At 39.6% G+C, this 18012-nt stretch overlaps 1 protein-coding gene and 1 non-coding gene across 2 annotated transcripts in view; one reads left to right on the top strand and one right to left on the bottom strand.

Moving 5' to 3' along the window:
- Window positions 1-244: 244 nt before the first annotated feature.
- Window positions 245-406, bottom strand: LOC145977878 (U1 spliceosomal RNA). Its single transcript, XR_014440632.1, has one exon. It is a non-coding gene; the product is annotated as a U1 spliceosomal RNA (small nuclear RNA).
- Window positions 407-481: 75 nt separating this feature from the next.
- Window positions 482-18012, top strand: part of LOC146005344 (protein FAM8A1) — a 32255-nt gene continuing 14724 nt past the window's right edge. The window contains exon 1 of the mRNA XM_083144530.1: window positions 482-1464. Within this exon, the coding sequence (XP_083000656.1) occupies window positions 1071-1464 (394 nt within the window). The 5' untranslated portion in view covers window positions 482-1070. The remainder of the gene's footprint in view (window positions 1465-18012) is intronic.

Here is an 18012-nt window from a genome sequence, read left to right as displayed (position 1 = left end):
GTGAGGGGCAAATTCATAAAGAGTAATTGTGATTGTGATTTCGCAAAAAAATTCTGCATTCTATATTTTCTATGGGATGGGAAGCTTTGTCGATTGTGGACCCCCCCCCTCCAAAAGTTACACTCCCAAGTCACGGCCATGCTACAGTACAGAACATTTCTTATACAAGAAGGGAATCTGCCGTTGTCGTACGAAACATATTGTACGATTACTATATTAGTTTTTATTATTGATTTTTAATTTTAAGGGACGGCGCGAACGCAGTCCCTACTACCAAAAATTACGCGCCCGAGATATCCACGTTTGGGATATTCGCGGGGGTCAGCCCAAGCGAAGTGCAATGCAAGAGCCTCACCCCGGGGGAACCGCCTTGCTGATCACGGTAGCCCCTACGCCAGGTAAGTATGACGAAACTAGAAAACTGCTGACCCTAACTGAGTTTTCTAGAGAAACTGCCATCGGCAGCTTCCATGAGTTTATAGTTTTCTGATATAATTATCAAGATACTACATTTTTTATAGTATAAGTTTAACTAACTTAATAATATACAATTTACTTTTATGTAAATTTATCATACTTTGTTCATTTATTTACCTCATAATTGACGAGAATGACTTTTTTATTTCTCCTGCCATCTAGGGGGAATTTATACATTATTTGCTAAGTGTATATTCCAATGTTGGATATGACATCAAGAGTGAAAGTTAGGTGGAAGTTGTAAATCGTTATCGTGTGTCAAAAGATATTGTACCTGCATAAAAATACATACTAGTATATATTTTAAAATTAATCATATTTATTTTATTGCTGATATAGTGGAGAACTCTCTCTTCGAAGTTAATTTGAGGTTAGCTTTCCCATTTCAATTTTGAGTAACGTAGTATGTATTCACGTAAACTTCCGGTGTATTGCTTCCATGAGAAACTGTTTTGATAAAATTATATTGTTTATTTCGTCACACACAGGGGTTCATCACGAAATGATACGTGTTTAGCGATATGAGAAGACTGGTGTGCAGTAGTACCCTTATTCATTAGTGCCCGCTCTTGGAGTGACAACAAGTCAACGTCATGGTGGAGAAGAAGGAAGCGAAAGGGGAGGACTCCGAATCAGAGACAACTCATTCCGATAGAAGTGGCACCTTCCAGAAACCAACATATGCAAATTCAAGAGAATACATTGATGCCCTGGAAAAATGGTTACAACAGGCGTATATGTGGCAATGTGTGTCCGCCTGTTTCCCATATATGTGCATGGGCCAACAGATGATATATGGGAATGGTTCTACAGGAGTACCTTTAACCAATTCCTCACATTCTCAAAATTCTAACTTTCCCCAAGGTTTTTACACTTTCCCTGGTACCGTTCCGCAGGCAGGAGGTATAGCCCAGCAATTTTTAAATAATCAACAGCAGAGAGTACAATCTCAACAAGCAAGGCATCTTGGACAAGATTCGGTACAAGGTGAGATGCACTAACATGCCATAATGTTTACAAATAGTCTTTGATTAGTTTTCTAACCATTATAATAGTATCTCGTTCCTGATGTTTCACTAGTCTCACATACAATTACACTTTTCCATGTTTTATAATATGTGTAACCCCTTATATCGTGTCAAGAGTTTGCATTCAGTTATCCAATAATATGCGAACCAGTAAGATAATACAATAACAATGCATGACCAAGATTATTTAGTAGGTTGTAGTGGGAATTAGGTAACAGTATGGTATAGTGAAAACACATTTCTTCAAATTTACAGGAGAAACTACTTACGGAAATGAGTTTCTGTAGACTTTTGGAAGCTCGTGGAAGTGTTTTCTCCCTTCGTTCAACTTATTTGGCCGGTAAATCATGTATTTTTCGACATTAATGTATCTCCGATGCATGATAGCTTTTGCCACCATTACCGTCAACTACGTGAATCAAATGTTCCCTGCGTTCGATTATGTAACCCCTTGTTAGTGTTGCAACCACGTGGTAGTTTTTCAAGATGACGTGTGAGCGGGTTTTTTATTTTCCAATTTAATTTTCTGTATGCCTAACCTAACCTTCCGTGAATGGTTTGTGGCTCAATTTTCACTTAAAAACCGGCTCGGGTACCCTTTTCTACACCCTCGATTTTTCGCACATTTCAAATATTCTCGTTACGAAAATTAGTTCTTCATAAGAAACGATGTTTCTAAATAGCGCGGAAAGTAATTTTTTTAGATCTACGTGCTAGGAAACTTACGTTTTTCAATATTTAGATTCCTTATGTAACGTCGAAACGGTTTTGCAGGGATATGATCATGGCGTCTCTTAGATTCAAGTCACAGGCACACGTCTGAACATTTTCTTTTTCTTCTTATCTTTGACTTGTGCAATGGGATAATTTGCAATTTTTTCTTGTTATGAATGACTTGTGCAATGGGATAAAAATTTTCGATTTCAATATATTATTTATGTAATTTATTGGCGGATTGGATATTTGAGACATTGCAATTGTTTTGTGCGACTTTAGACATTGGAATTGATTTGTGTGACATTGAATTAATACAAAAGGACTAAATATGAGATTGACACACGTTCAACGGATGAAGGACATAGAGGACTTTGTTCGACGAGACATACGGGACATTGTACATGGTCTGCTGCCCCACGAACCATTGGCGCTAGCCCCACGAACCATTGGCGCTAGCCCCACGAACCATTGGCGCTAGCCCCACGAACCATTGGCGCTAGTCCCACGAACCATTGACGCTAACCCCACGAACCATTGGCGCTAGCCTCACGAACCATTGGCGCTAGCCCTACGAACCATTGACGCTAGCCCCACGAACCATTGGCGCTAGCCCCACGAACCATTGACGCTAGCCCCACGAAACATTGGCGCTAGGCCCACGAACCATTGGCGCTAGCCTCACGAACCATTGGCGCTAGCCTCACGAACCATTGGTGCTAGACCCACGAACCATTGTCGCTAGCCCCACGAACCATTGGTGCTAGCCCCACGAACCATTGGCACTAGCCTCACGAACCATTGGCGCTAGCCCCACGAACCATTGGCGCGTGGATAGGTTAGTTCAGTTAGGTTGAGATCGATAGTTAAAATTTGGTGTCGTGTTAGTATCACGATCTAGAAATTGGAAATAATTGCGAACCATTTCAAACGACAAAATTTCAACTTTAAATGGCTGTACAGTCGTAAATACTTCTTTCCGCGCTCCAATTTTTTTTATTCACAAATAGGATCAAATAATGTTCATAATGAAAAAAACATATATCAATATTCGAGTGTGTAGAATAGGGTACCCGACCCTAAAAACCTTCTGTGAATAGTTTGTGTGGCATTTTGTCGGTTAATAAGTTTGGAAACACTGCATATCAGCTGACGATAGACAACGTGAGTCAAGATTTGCCCGCCATATTGTGTGTAACGAAAGCAAATTAGCAACGAACAATAAATACTTGTAATGTGAAAAATTACGCTTTTTTTCAGTGAAAAAATCAAAATACCACGTTCAAAAATGTTCCGCTATGCATAACAGGTAAGTACAAATGTAAATAATTAGGAAATAAACGAGCAAAATGTGTTTTCACTATACCATACTGTTACCGGGAATTATATCTGAAGACAGCTGATGGCTCAACTACCATGTGTTACGTGATGTTGAGCAGTTTAAGCCAGTGTTGCAGTTTTTCTACATTGTTTCTCTTTTCCTTTCATGTGCATGTGAATAATGTATCGTAAATGAACACTCTTAAGTGTGGTTTGTCACCACGTATAGCACCAACTCACGGTGCCTCAACATTACTTTAATGGCACCGGGATCGAACTTTGGGATGCATTACTTCCCAATCAGTAGCTTAGACTTCCTTAGAGCATGCGAAAGATGTACAACTAACATAATCTAAACAAATACTGAAATGAAAAGTGGCACACACAATTTTGATTTTATTTAGGACATGTGCAAGGAGAAAAAAACTCAGTTAAAATCACCACAATGACTGTAAGTTAGGCTTTTCAGTTCCTCCAGTGTAACATGGAATTATGCTGAAGACAGTGTCCACTTCCTCAGTCCACCCCCTTTGAGCAACATCTCAATATTTTATATAACATTGTTTCGAGACACAGAAATCGTATATAGCCACATTTTTGGACCAAAAATCTCTTAAGTGAAATCCCCTGTCAGCCAGAATGGTTCCCAACTTTATTTTCGTTTAGTGTGAAATAATACCACTGTAGGCACAATCTGAAACTTAAAAACAACATATATAAAAGTGTCAACAGCCTCAAACTAATACACCTAACCTAATCACTTGTTGAAAATTTAATTGAAACACACACGTACCTTGAAATGCAATGTTGATACATGTTTGGGGGAACTTGTATGGATCACGGAAATACTAGACATATATGTTGTGTTTTAATAGCTTTTCGCTAAGGCGAGGGTAGCTTCTACCAGATTACACTGCTCTCTATGTTGTCGCTGTACGCCGCTATAAAATTATAGGTGGCACTACTGTCTCTCTTTCGTCTGAGCAAAGAAATCTTGTAGTAGGTTTTCCAGACATCCTGTTTTTATGGTATTCCAATAAGGGAACAAACTGTAAGAATCAATTTTGTTCTCTCTCCAATTCTGAACAAAACATGTAGGCTATGTATAAAAAGTTAGAAACCACTATTAAAGTAGTTATGATGGATTTTCTTAGTGCATAAAGCGGTAGCCATCTTGGATTTATGACGTCACGCACGCCTTCTGCCACAATTGCGGGCAAAACACCTACTAATTTCATATATGTTTGACCTTCATGGCATTATAATAGCTATTTTTCGTGATTCGCTTGCAACGCTCCACTAACAACACTCGTTCTAGCATTTTTTCCAATGGCTTTCCTGGCCAGACGCCGGGCAGGTTCAGCGTAAAAGACTCTATATTCCTTGCAGTCTATCTGGAGGGAAAGTTTGGATCTCTACAGCACACACGCAAATGCTCTCTCGTACGCCAGCATATGGAGCAGAGGGCTACGGTGATTGGTTCATGTGACCCTTCCTGCCTTCTGAAGCAGACGACAACGGTAGAATTCCTACCCAGTTCTACAATTGCTACAATACGCAATATTGACTGACATAACTTTACCAAACTCAAAAATACCACTTCATAATGGCCACTGCATTCTATAATTTATCGCACGAACAGTGATGTGCATTAAAAACTAAAAGATCAACACTGTTTTTGTCAAATAAGTTGGTGAAGTCCTCGTGGTAGAAGTTCAGCCTGTGGCTGCTCTACCACTTAACCCGCAAAACTATTCTTTTTTATTATTATTTTTTCGTTAGTATCTGTCAATGGAAATGTTTAGCATTCATTTGAAAACTCTTTAATATCGAATGATCTCTGGACAAAATTATTTTAAAATGTTAATCAACATTCTCAAGATGTAATAAACAGTGGTCTGAATTACTAATTGGCACTGTTACGTCAGTTGAGTGTACTATAGTTGAATCATCCACCCACCTCCGTGTCAGAGTGTTTTGCACAGCACGCCAAGATGACAGAGGCCCCTGATTCAAATCCCGGGGTGAGCACGGGTGTTCTTTGTGAGTGCCCCTTCATTAAGTTCATCACTCATATTCATATTCGCGCCCGACCCTGTGGCCGAGTGGTTAGCACATCGCGCTGCGATGCCAAGGGTCCCGGGTTCGAATCCCGGTCGGGCTTGGTTGTTTGTGAATGTCCATTCATCAATTTCATCATTTCATCACTCATCCCCATCTTCGCAAATTAGCCAAGAGGCACAAAACGTGAAGTAAAATAAACTAAATCAAATCAAATCATATTCATATTCGCGATGAACCAAAAGTGGTAGAAAAGCGAAGTAAAATAAACCAAATCAATCGGTAGTTGGATCACCCACAACAATGACGTCTACTGTTGTGCAGAGGCGTTAGTGATTCAGGTAGGTTAATGACTTGCGCCATGCAGAAAGGTATAAAAAAAAAGGTATAAAACACCAGAGTTCAATACATTTGTGGCTTAGTGAGGCATCTAATTTTCTAGCTAAAACATGCATGGATGATGTTTTATTGAAAACCCAGCTGACTTGATGCAAATAATACCTGTGGCGACTAATACCATAAGTAAATTATTAATCAAGGAAGGGCCGACCCTGCCTTCGGACTCTCCGTTCCCACCCGAAATGCCCATGCTACGCCACCGGTAGTCATATATTCCCTTCATTCAAAAACCCACGGGATTACAAATTCCCTTTAGACTAGTAAGTAATCGCAAGTATTTTATTATATCAATAACGTGACAAGAATTTTGAGCTAAGCAGCATGGCCATTGAGAGAGGAGTTGGGGGCAGTGGCGCAGAAACGGGGGGGGGGGGGGGGGTAATGGTGTACATTGTACCCCCTAAAATTTTTGAAGGGGGTACTGTACCCCCTAAATCGTAGATTCAAGTTGTACCCCTTGTACCCCCCTCAGATAATTTGACAGATGCGAGGTGCTACCGTTAAAAGAACCTAGTATTTTCTATTCGCTCAATACAAAAAGCGTATATTGTTTATAAGTAGAGCCCGGAAGTTTGGCAAAATGCCTCTTTTTATCTACTGCATATATTGATAAATTTTTTCCGGATATGCAGTTTTTATGTTGTTTCGAATGTTTTAGAAGCCTTTTCATTTTGCCTATTTGGGACCCCACTGCCTATTTTCAATTATAAAGCCTTTTTTTGCCTTTTTCAATGAAATTTGACCATTTTTTTTAAAAAAAAATATGTATATAAATTATTTTTCTCCCAAAAAAACGTTGTTGGCATTTATTTTTCTTCCGTTGATTAAGTGAATAATTTTCGCCTTATTTAATTAATATTGAACTCACACATGTTTCAACATTGCTGAAGGAGAAAAGTGTGAGAAAAAAAGTATTTCCTGCTGAGTTAGGATATTGCCTTTCGGTTAATATTTCCTTGTGCATGATTGACTGCTGAAAACCTGTTGCAGAACACCTGCACAATTACGTCATCACGTCCAGCATCCATGTCAGGAGGTTATTGACAAGAAACAGACAGCACTAATGCCCAAGGGCCTTTGCATGGATTCCAAAATCAAGTTCTCTATCTTTAGTTTAGTTCTGCACTTTGGAGGGAAAGGATTTGTAGTTGTCATCATGCCGAAGTTTAGTGTGCTATTAAGTGGTAAGTTACATGGTTACGTGCGTGAATTTGGTGAAAGCATATTTTCGACAGACGGTACTATTCCTCTCTGCAAGATATGTGAAGAAACAACCAACCATGAGAAAAAATACTTTATATCTCAGCATGTGTCAACAGGCAATCTCAGTTTCCTCTTTAATTGTGCAAAGCTTTCATGGAAGCAGGAACACCTTTCTGGAAAGTGGAAAACAAGTCACTGAGGAAATTCCTAGAGAAATACACTAAAGAAACGGTGCAGTCGAAATCTATGCTGCGGAAAATATATTTAAGCGTCTGCTACGAAGAAGCTCTGCAAAGAATTCGTGCTGAAGTTGGTGAAAAGAAGAACTGGATTTCAATAGACAAAAGTACTGACGGTATGGGACGCTACATAGCTAACGTCATCATAGGAACTATAGAACCAACATACGGAGAATCCTCGTCATTTCTTCTCACGTCAGAACAACTAGAGAGAGCCAATGGTTCGTCAATGGCTCAGTTATTCTCAAATTCCCTACTTCTGCTCTGGCCACATTTTGTACATCATGATGACGTGTTACTTTTTATTAGTGATGCAGCTCCCTATATGAAGAAGGCTGCCATAGCATTGAAAAAGCTCTTCCTAAACATGCTTCATATCACATGTGTAGCCCACGCAGTACACAGAATCGCCGAAGAAGTTAGTGTGTTGGATCCAGAAGTGGACAGGTTGATTTCAAACACAAAGAAAATATTTATGAAGTCTCCATCTCGAACCCGAAAATTTCAGGAAGTTGCGCCTGAGCTTAGTTTACCTTCACAACCAGTCTTGACGAGATGGGGAACCTGGATATCACCAGCTATATATTATGCTAACAACCTTGAAAAAATCAGTGAGGTGATCGATGCTCTTCCAGTTGTTTATTTTTGCACATTATGGTGCATTGCCAGAGACATCCATGAAAATCTTCGAGGAATCTATGCAGCAGATGATGGACGTGCCAAGAGAGAAGGGACGTGCCAAGACAAAAGGGGTCGGCTGTTGCGGAAAAGTGCAAATGGGTAGTGAGTGCAAATGAAGACTTGAAACAATTGAAAACAATTTGTGATATTCTAAAAGGTGAAAATGCTGTTACCGAAATGAGTCCAGCTACATTAGCTTATTTTATGTATGCTCCAATAACTTCTGTCGAAGTAGAAAGATCATTTTCTATTATGAAAAACATTCTCTCTGACAGACGACTATCAATGAATGTTGAGAACTTAAAAAAACACCTTGTAGTTATGTGCAATCAAGACAGAGAAAATTGAAATGCTCTTCCCAATGTAGAATTTAACATTTTGCCAGAAATTTTTTTAAAAAATAAGTGACTTCCAAATCTGCCTTTTTTCGGTTTATTTTGCCTTTTTTTCATTTTCAGTGCCTATTTTCCACATAATAAATGCCTTTTTGCCTGCCTATTTTAACGAAAATAAATGCCTGAACTTCCGGGCTCTAATTATAAGCATTATAATTCCTTACCACAGGATTCAAGCCATTGTAAACTTAATCTACTACATTGTGCTATTAGTTAGTTCATTGACCTGTGTGGCCACGGTGGCTCAGTCGGTAACGCGTCTGACTACCATGCTCAAGGTCCCGGGTTCAATCCCCGGCCGGTTCAAATCCGGGAACTTTTCTAACGGTGGAAGCGGCCCCGGCGCCTACCCAGCGTCGAATAACATGGGTACCTGGGGGAAACCCTGGGGGGTAAAGGCGGTCAGGGGCGTGATGCTGATCACATCACCCCCATTCACGACCGGATCAAGAAAGTGTGGGGCGTTACCCCCACACCCCCTATACGCCTTCATGGCGTGGTGCTATGCACAGGGGAACACTTTACCTTTTTTTATTGACCTGTGTTCTTGGAAATCTTTCTAAAAAAAAAAAAAAGGTAAAGTGCTCCCCTGTGCATAGCACCACGCCATGAAGGCGTATAGGGGGTGTGGGGGTAACGCCCCACACTTTCTTGATCCGGTCATGAGTGGGGGTGATGTGATCAGCATCATGCCCCTGACCGCCTTTACCCCCCAGGGTTTCCCCCCAGGTACCCATGTTATCCGACGCTGGGTGGGCGCCGGGGCCGCTTCCATCGTTAGAAAAGTTCCCGGATTTGAACCGGCCGGGGATCGAACCCGGGACCTTTAGCATGGTAGTCAGACACGTTACCGACTGAGCCACCGCGGCCTAGAAATCTTTCTAAGATGAAAATTGTTTAACATGTGTCTGAAACCATGAAATCAGTTAAAGTTTACTTTCATAAAATCATGCTGTAGATGAATGCCCCTTCGTGTAAGGTGAGTACACGTTTGTAAAGAAGTGGTCACGTCAATTCGAAAATATAAATCTGCATCAGAAGAGTATGTGACTGAGTTTCTTTTCTTTTGAATTTTTCAAATGGAATTTTCCGAAACTAAATACTTTCACAATTCCTGCCTCGTCTTGTTTCCGAGATGCGACACGACAGACCAATTTGGTGGGGAGTACAATGTACTCCTGTGACTCACCGATTATTTTCTTTAATTATTAACTTTATCAGGGGACATTCGGAAAACTTTTTTTTTCTTTTGAAGATAGAGATGGTACGGAGACAAAAGAAGTCTCAAATTTCGAGATGAGACTGAAATAAATCTCTGCAAAATTAAAACGGAGACTGAAATAAATCTCTGCAAAATTAAAACGAGACGATCTCTTTCGAAACTTTCCTATCATATTTGAGGAATTTACTTAAAATAAATTGTGCCTTATTCAGATATACCAAGCGTATGTCTTGTTCATTTTTCAAATAAGTCGTATATTTTGTTTATTGTAATTGCAGAGTTAATCCATTAGTGACAATTGTGAACCTATGCTGCACGATTTCATCTAGTCGGGATAAAATTCCATATTTCGACTGTTTTGCAGCGTTGAACAAAATGTAAAGCCGAAATAAACGTTATTAGGATTTTTTTTTGCTTTAATGACATATGTACGTTGTGGAAGTTTGAGTGGTAACACATTCGTCTCACCTCGATACCATTCCTAGTTGAAATGAAGCAGTGATGTTTCCTAGACATTAAAGCAGGGTGTGATTTGTGATTTTATCAGAAGGGAGACGACTTATTTTACCTATGCATTGGGTATGCTTAGAATTGCACATAAATTCCTAAGAATCTAATTCAAGTTCTAAGGTCTCCTATTTTTTCTTCATTAATAGAAGCAGTTATAAACGTGAGAGTTGTTTGAGAAGAAGCATCCATTCTTGAAGGTTGATGAGGCCAGATGACAGCACGATACGACCCATAGGAAGTTAGTGGCGCTATCTAACGATTGACATGTTTTTGATACTGGGAATGACATCATTTACATCAAAAGAACAGTGTGTTGTTATCCATTTTCTTCACCTGCGTGGAGTAACACCCATCGATATTCATCTTAAATTGATTCCGACATGCTCTGGTGGTGTCATGGATGTGACCAATGTGCGTTCGTGGGTCCCATAGTTCAAGGAATGTCGAACGTCGTATGAAAATAAACCAAAGGAGCCTCGCCCACGAACCAGCCGCCAGTTACTTCATTGCTGAGAAAAGGGATGTTTTGAAACAGCGAAGGCGTTATACTCACGCATTGCTATCCTAAGGGTACCACAATGATGGGTACAAGTTATGGAACTGATTTGAGGACCAAGTTGCTTCCAGCATTGAAAAAGAAACTGCCGAAAATGGCTGCAGCTGTGTTCTTTCATTAGGACAATGCACCTCCTCATCGGGCGACCATTGTTCAGACACTCTTCATGGAAAACAAATCTGAAGTGAATCACATGCTCCGTCCATACTCACCTGACCTCGCACATAGCAATTTTTGGCTCTCTTCAACCCTCAAGGACATTCTCCGCGGTTGCAAATTTTCCAGCTGTTCTCCTCTTGCATCAGCGATTATTCAGTATATGGTACAAAACAGACTTTTAGAAAAGCGTTTGCAGAGGCCATGCTATGGTGACGTCAGCATTGTGGAAAATGTGTACGTCTAGACAGTGACTATGCTGAGAAATGATGGCAGTTTCAGCTTTCTGAGGTGAGTATATTTTTCAAAATAAATTAGGGGATCTTAGAACTTGAATGCACCTCATATCGAGTACAACACAAACATAACACCGCTTATGGTTAAATTCTAGAGTCAAATTGTAAGAAAATTACTTTAGTCAGTTGAATGCACGAAATAAATGACTCAGTGCAGGTTCGATGATTTGCCAGTTGGCTTCTCAAGGACACTGTAATGCTTAGTCTTGACCAAATTTGTTACAAATTTTTCTGCATCAAAGCTATGCACTGGGGGTCATTTGAAATGAAACGCAGATTTAAAACTTCTAAATGATTTCTCTAATCTGTTAGGGTAAGGTTCTTGGCACTGAACTAGTTTTCAGATTCAACTGTAGATATTGGTACAATTTGGATTGGATTTACAAAGTCTTTGAGTGGAGTGGGAATGTGTTTTGGATTTTCTTTGTAGATACGAATACATTCGACTGATGACGCGCACATGCTCTCTCTTACATTAAAGTTCACATTTTCATATAAACGAGAAATTAACATGTCACCACAAAACACATGTCTGTATCTCAATTTAATGTGACAACATCCGAAAAATAATCTAAACTTTTCAAACCGGCTCTTCATATTGTCCGCCAAAGATTGAAACATAATATTTCGAACGTGTGATTTTCAACTTTGCTTGCTACGAGATCTGAAGGATTTCGGATTTGGATGTGCAATGGCAGTACTTTCAGTGTTTCAAGAGCATCATAAGGTACAGCTTATTACATTACAAATAATTACTATGTCAAATGTTTTACAAATACTTCAAAATAGATCTCTTGCAAGTTGATCGGGTATCGTCTCGACTCAGTATTTTCTTTAAAAGACAACACAATGCTATAGCTATCAACAAAGGTTTGATAAGTGTTAAGGATGAAGTGGCCCAATATACGTCAAAGACAGGGCACAGTTTTCGTTTGATAGAAAGTACTTTTGAAACACCCTTTAGAAGTCTGAGAAAAGACCGAACACATTGCTTCTAAAAGGCACTGTCCAGGGTACATATCTGCAATAAATTAGTTTAATGATATTTTATGAATAGCTATGGGGCTCTAAAATCAACTGAACTGAAGTGGAATTCTATAAGTATGATATATTTTATAATATGATTTTCATATTCAGTGGGTGGGAAATGATTATACCTGATTTGGAATTGCACAGGTTAGAGAAGGGGGAATCCTCCTCACCCCCTTTAAATTGCAACATGCATTAAAATAAATAGATGTATCTTTGTTCGCAATTTCCACATTCCAAAATCCTGATCTTTCCATTCCATTAAATTCAAAATGAGCTCAGAACAAGGTCCAGAGCTTTATATGTTTCGGAATTATCTGGTCTTGAAATCTATTTTAAAGACAGCCATCAATTCTTTTTTTTTTTTAAATGGTATATAAAATTATAAAATATTAATGCAAATTTTGAATTAAAAACTGGATATTCGCATCTGAAATGGAATTTCCCATGCCCCCACATTTTACTCGGATATACATATGTGTGTGAAGTACAAAACTCTTTCAACAACGCTTGGGTGCTGGTAGATATCATAAAAACAAGTAACTTTTCCCTATAAAGTTTACCTCGAAAGTGCTTAGTTTCTGTGCTATAAGTGCTTAAAATCTATCCTGTACGTATGCAACCCAACACAGCAAACACAGCAGGGTTGGGTGTTGAGTGTTGCCATTGCGTCCAAACAAAGTTTTGAGCTTGAGTAGATTGAAGAACGACCGCTTGTGCAGCGGTAAACCACATATATGCAAACAGTTGCAACTGGTCCTGAATCAGAGCGCAATACATGCTAAATAAGTATAATGGTGGCAGGATGCCTCATATCTCCGGGTAAGTAGTATTATTCGCACCAAATATCTATTCTACTATTGGAACAGTCTAAAACACGCAACGTGTTAAAAGTAATTATCTTCACAAACTGTACGATTTGTCGAGTCGCATATTTTTCTCGATATCGTGAAGACCAATTTTGAGAATCCTCCTTAACCTCCCGGATTGCGCAGTGATAGCGTTGTTGCCTTGTCCAGGGGTCCCGGGTTCGATACATGAGTGGAGATACACAGTGGTCCGGATCTTACTTTAAACTGTAGGTCCAGTCCCGATTAGCATTACTGTGCATAAAGTGGACTAAAAACACCAACTCAACTCAACTCCTTAACAAACTTTTCGAAGAATCGAAAATTTAAACAAGAACAAGTAAATACATTTTTTGTAATTTTGAAGTAAATTATTATTATTATTGTTTTGGGTATTTTTGGTTCGTATGAATCTGCCTCACACAGTAAGCTTATTTTGTTGAGTCAAGTACAATAAAAACCCTTGCAATAAGTCACTGGAAAGACATGTGAGGTTGCACATATTTTTAAGCATCTATAAATATATAATAACCCGTGGTTCGACAGCCCTGGAAGGGCCTTGGTCTATCTCCTGACTGCCAGCCCCTCCCACAATCCTACCTAAAATTTTAGAGTTGTGGAGATCTTTAACCAGTAATGGGGTGACGTGGGGTCAGCATATCGAACCCCCAACCGTTATAGGGTATATCCATAAAGAATAATTATATTCTTGTGGTAAGGAGTCGTTGTCATTTAACAAACTTTATTGATTTATTCCATCAGCATTATTTAAAATGTAGTGCAATACTGAACTTACCAACTTAACAAAGGCACATTGATTGCTAAATGAGGCATTTTCCTTGTGTTGCAGAGCAGGTTAAGTTTTTGGAGTATTGCAATGTTTTACACAGTCCGTTCGAAGAATTTTGAGAATATTGATGTTTTGTCAAAGGGACCACCCCCGAATAAATATCTGTGGATGTTTTACAGGTTTCATAGTATTTAAGAAGGTAATTTTTCCGGTGCAACTTTCCTCCGTACATGTATTTTGCCACTCAAGCTGAAGAGCCGATTAATAGGTGCAGCGACCTTGGCAGAAAGAAACTCTGATTGGCACCATGTTGACAAAAGACTCAAGAAGTCCCGCAACCGACAGAACTCGAAGCGCTCGGATCCTACGGTGACATACACTTTGATTGAACACAAACGGATGCATTGGTAGGAAATACAGTGATTTTATGGGCCGTCCCTTTCTGGGAAGTCGGGGAACTTTTGAAAACACACTTTCCCTTCATGCACACCGGGGGGCCTAAGCCAGATGCCAGGTCACCCCTTCCCACAAAATCTTCTCTTCATCTGGCTCTGGTTATTGGCAGCGCCGAAACGCACTGCAGGTAGCTAGGACTTTCTGGGTTAATTACTTTATGGTTCAGCATGGACATAGGCTTTTCAAATTGCAAGAGACAAAATTCTACTGTTTGTCCTTTTTCTGGCGGGAGATGAATGACAAAGATGTTGCGGTTCCTTCAGGTTCCCACACTCAACCCTTGTGCTCATAACCTGCAATGAAAGGAAAGACCATAATAAGCCTTTGTAATGTACTTTATATCCTTCCTTGGTAACTTTCCACTCATTTTCAAGAAACATCTGCTTCTTTTTGCCCTACTGTGTTGATTGGTCGACAATTGATGACTGCCAGCTAGTTCGAAGAACAATTTGATCCAAGAAGTGGTTTCACAGTTAGCTTCTGTAAACGTGAGATTCCGGTAGGATCACGGACTGCTTGAGATCTCATTTTCATGCCTTGCGAGTGAAATTTTGATTGATTTGGTTCATTTTACTTTGCTCTTCTGCCACATTTGGCTAATTGCGAAGATGGGGATGAGTGATGATATGATTAAATTGATCAATGGACACAACAAACACCCATGCTCAGTCCGGAATTCGAACCCGGCACACCTGGCATCGTAGCACGATGTGCTAACCACTCCGCCATGGGGGTAGGCGAAGTGAAATTTCGAGTGTGAAGCTGCCAGCTTGTTTTCCTCTCGAAAAAATTAAAGTAGGATCGACTGATCGACCAAATGTCCAACACATTGACTTTCTAAATTGGTGTCCGACTACCACACATGAGACCGGGCTTGACTCCCAGGGCGGTTGATCTCACATGTGATGAAGAATAAGTCACATTTCAATTAAGGAAGGGAACGAGGTATGTAGTCAACTTTATAAAGGAGTGTGCATGCTCTAGAAATAAGACGTCTCAAAATTCTGCTTATTTTGTGATTTTTCTTCATTTAGCCTCCACCAGGGTTGTCAAAGGACCATCTACCCATAAGTTCTATGGGTTTTATTGAGTTCCGGTGAAGGACCGGAACCTTTCTTCTCGCACAATTTAAATTCGGTCCTAGTAGTGTATTGTTCCATTAAAAAAAAGTTACTGGATCGTATTTAAATTGATCCGGAAAAAATCCTGCACCGAATTTTAATTGATCCTGGAAAAAAGGTTCTTGGACAGTGTTTAAATTCAGCCGCAAAACAAGGTTCCTGCACCGTATTTAAACTCATACGGAAAAAAGGTTCCTGGACCGAATTGAGGCCTAGAACCCATTTACACTTGCTGATTTTCTCTCCCTGATGTGAAATGAATTTATTTACAATACCTGGACCATTAACAACCCTAGGATTGTTAAAAATTAGGGAACGCATACATTCTAATCCCATTATAGGACCGGAACCTTTTCTCTCGCACAATCTAAATTCATACCAAGTTGCGAATTGTTTCATTTCAATACGGAACTTTGACCCGGAAAAAAAATGTTCGTTGACCGTATTTAAATTCTTCAGGAAATAAGGTTCCTGGCCCGAAATTAAATTCATCTGGGAAGAATATTCCTGGGCCGAATTGAAAACTTTACAAATGAAAAGGTTCATTACGGTTCAGAACCCATTTACGCTTGCTGATTTTCTCTCCTGGACCGGAATTGGATTTATTTAAAATTCCTGGACCTTTATCAACCCTGGCCTCCACCCGCAAATGCAGACGCTGTGGCTGCTGCTTAGGCGGGAAAGTTGACTAGCAATACAAATAAAATTTATCCAAAGGTCTATAGCGAATAATAGTTGCTTACATAATAATATCATGAAATACGGAGAGCCAAATTACTTATCAAGCATTTTCTGTTATTTGCCTATCCTAGTGGGAGTGAAAATCTTTTGCCCTTGCTGGTGAACTCGGTTCCTGCAAATTCAAGACGGCATTTTCTAATTTGCATTTCTATTTGGGCCTACAACTCCGTGTTGAATGTCCCGTGTTCGAATCCCGGCCTGAGAATGTGTCTTCTTTGTGATGGTCCTTTCATCAAGTTAATCTTAACTCATTCTCATCTTTACGATTAGCCAAAAAGTGTCAGAAAAGTGAAGTAAAATGAACCAAGTCAATCAATATTTTCTATTTCGTTATTTTACGCCGCTTTTCTACCTCTTGGTTTAAATGTGATGATGAGATTGAATGATGATCCGAAGGAATAGCGATGCGAGACATGACACAACCACACCTGTCCAAGGTCCGAACCTTGGACCTCTGGTTTCGTAGTGCGTCATGCTCATGCTTCGGGAGTGGAATCCTTTGAATTAAAAACAATAAAAGTAGGGTGAAAGAAAACAACATTGTACTGTGCAAAAAAGCCATGTTTACGTCCTCTAAAGAAAAGTACAGTTATTCAGTACAATTAATTTTGAAGGACAAAGCCTCCGAAGTGTTTTTCCATTTGGTGACGTGTGGTCATCACATCGAGTCCCATCTAGCTTTGAGAGTGGAATTCGCTTACATATTGATTTCAAGTAGCTTCCCAATTGTCCTCACGATGTTAGGCCATCACAGAAATTTTGGAGTTCCTACCAGGGATCGAACCTTGAAAGACTAGAGCACAATAATTTGAGCGCGCGGGAATTTTGTTGTTTCTATTGCCATCATATATTCAGTTTTGCACGCGCAAAGAAAATTACTTTTAAGAAACTAGATGCGTGCATAAAATTTCATATATATCGTCATCATTCTCCAATGTGAACAGTACGACGCCACAAAAGACTCGTGCAAGTCCCATAGAATAGTGGTTAAGGGTGTTGAATTGCACTAAAGGCCGCCGGATTCGATTCTGGTATAAACAATAGACATGGGATGCCTATCTTGAACTCATTACACAAACATTTCATTTTCGCACCGTTGTCATACTTGTACGTACACCTGATACCAGCACCCTTTTATATCTAAACCCACGGAAGAGAGTTTTCTCTACTTCTCAATTTTCTTCGAGCAAATTTACAAATCTAAGGAGTGAGGACTAATGACATTGTTCTTGGTGTCTCAAAAAACTAACATAAGAGAAAATACATGGAATTTTAAAGACTGTCTAGATGCCATTAAGTTAATAAGTTCATTCTGCATTTAGATTCCCGAATAATGGCCGTGGATTTCGCGAGTCTATATCCGTAAATTTTTGGGGGCTACAGGAGAAAATAATGTTCTCTTCCAACAAGATTATATATATATATATATATATATACATACATACTGTACATATACTTATGTAGGCCTATATGGTATATTAATAGTTTGTTAGTTTTTAATGGTTTGATAGAAAAAAATCTTAAGTTTTTGGCCCCCCAAAACTGATCAACCTAGCTACGTCCCTGGTTCGTGGATTTCCCATATCTCACGTCTCCCTTGCAATTGTTGATATCGCATGATACACGAAACACTCCGTGGTTAGCACAGCTCGCTACGGTGCCAGGTATCTCGGGTTGTATCACATTGTGGACAGCATTTTTCTTGTTCCACAGCTTTAACTTCTCCCAAATGCAAAGGACGTTTTTTATATTCTGAATGCTAAATACATC

The sequence above is a fragment of the Lepisma saccharinum genome, chromosome 23, assembly GCF_977018435.1.
Source record: "Lepisma saccharinum chromosome 23, izLepSacc3.1, whole genome shotgun sequence".
Classification (NCBI taxonomy): domain Eukaryota; kingdom Metazoa; phylum Arthropoda; class Insecta; order Zygentoma; family Lepismatidae; genus Lepisma; species Lepisma saccharinum.
The sequence above is the reverse complement of the archived record's forward strand: the minus strand, read 5'-3'. Positions and strand labels throughout refer to the sequence as shown.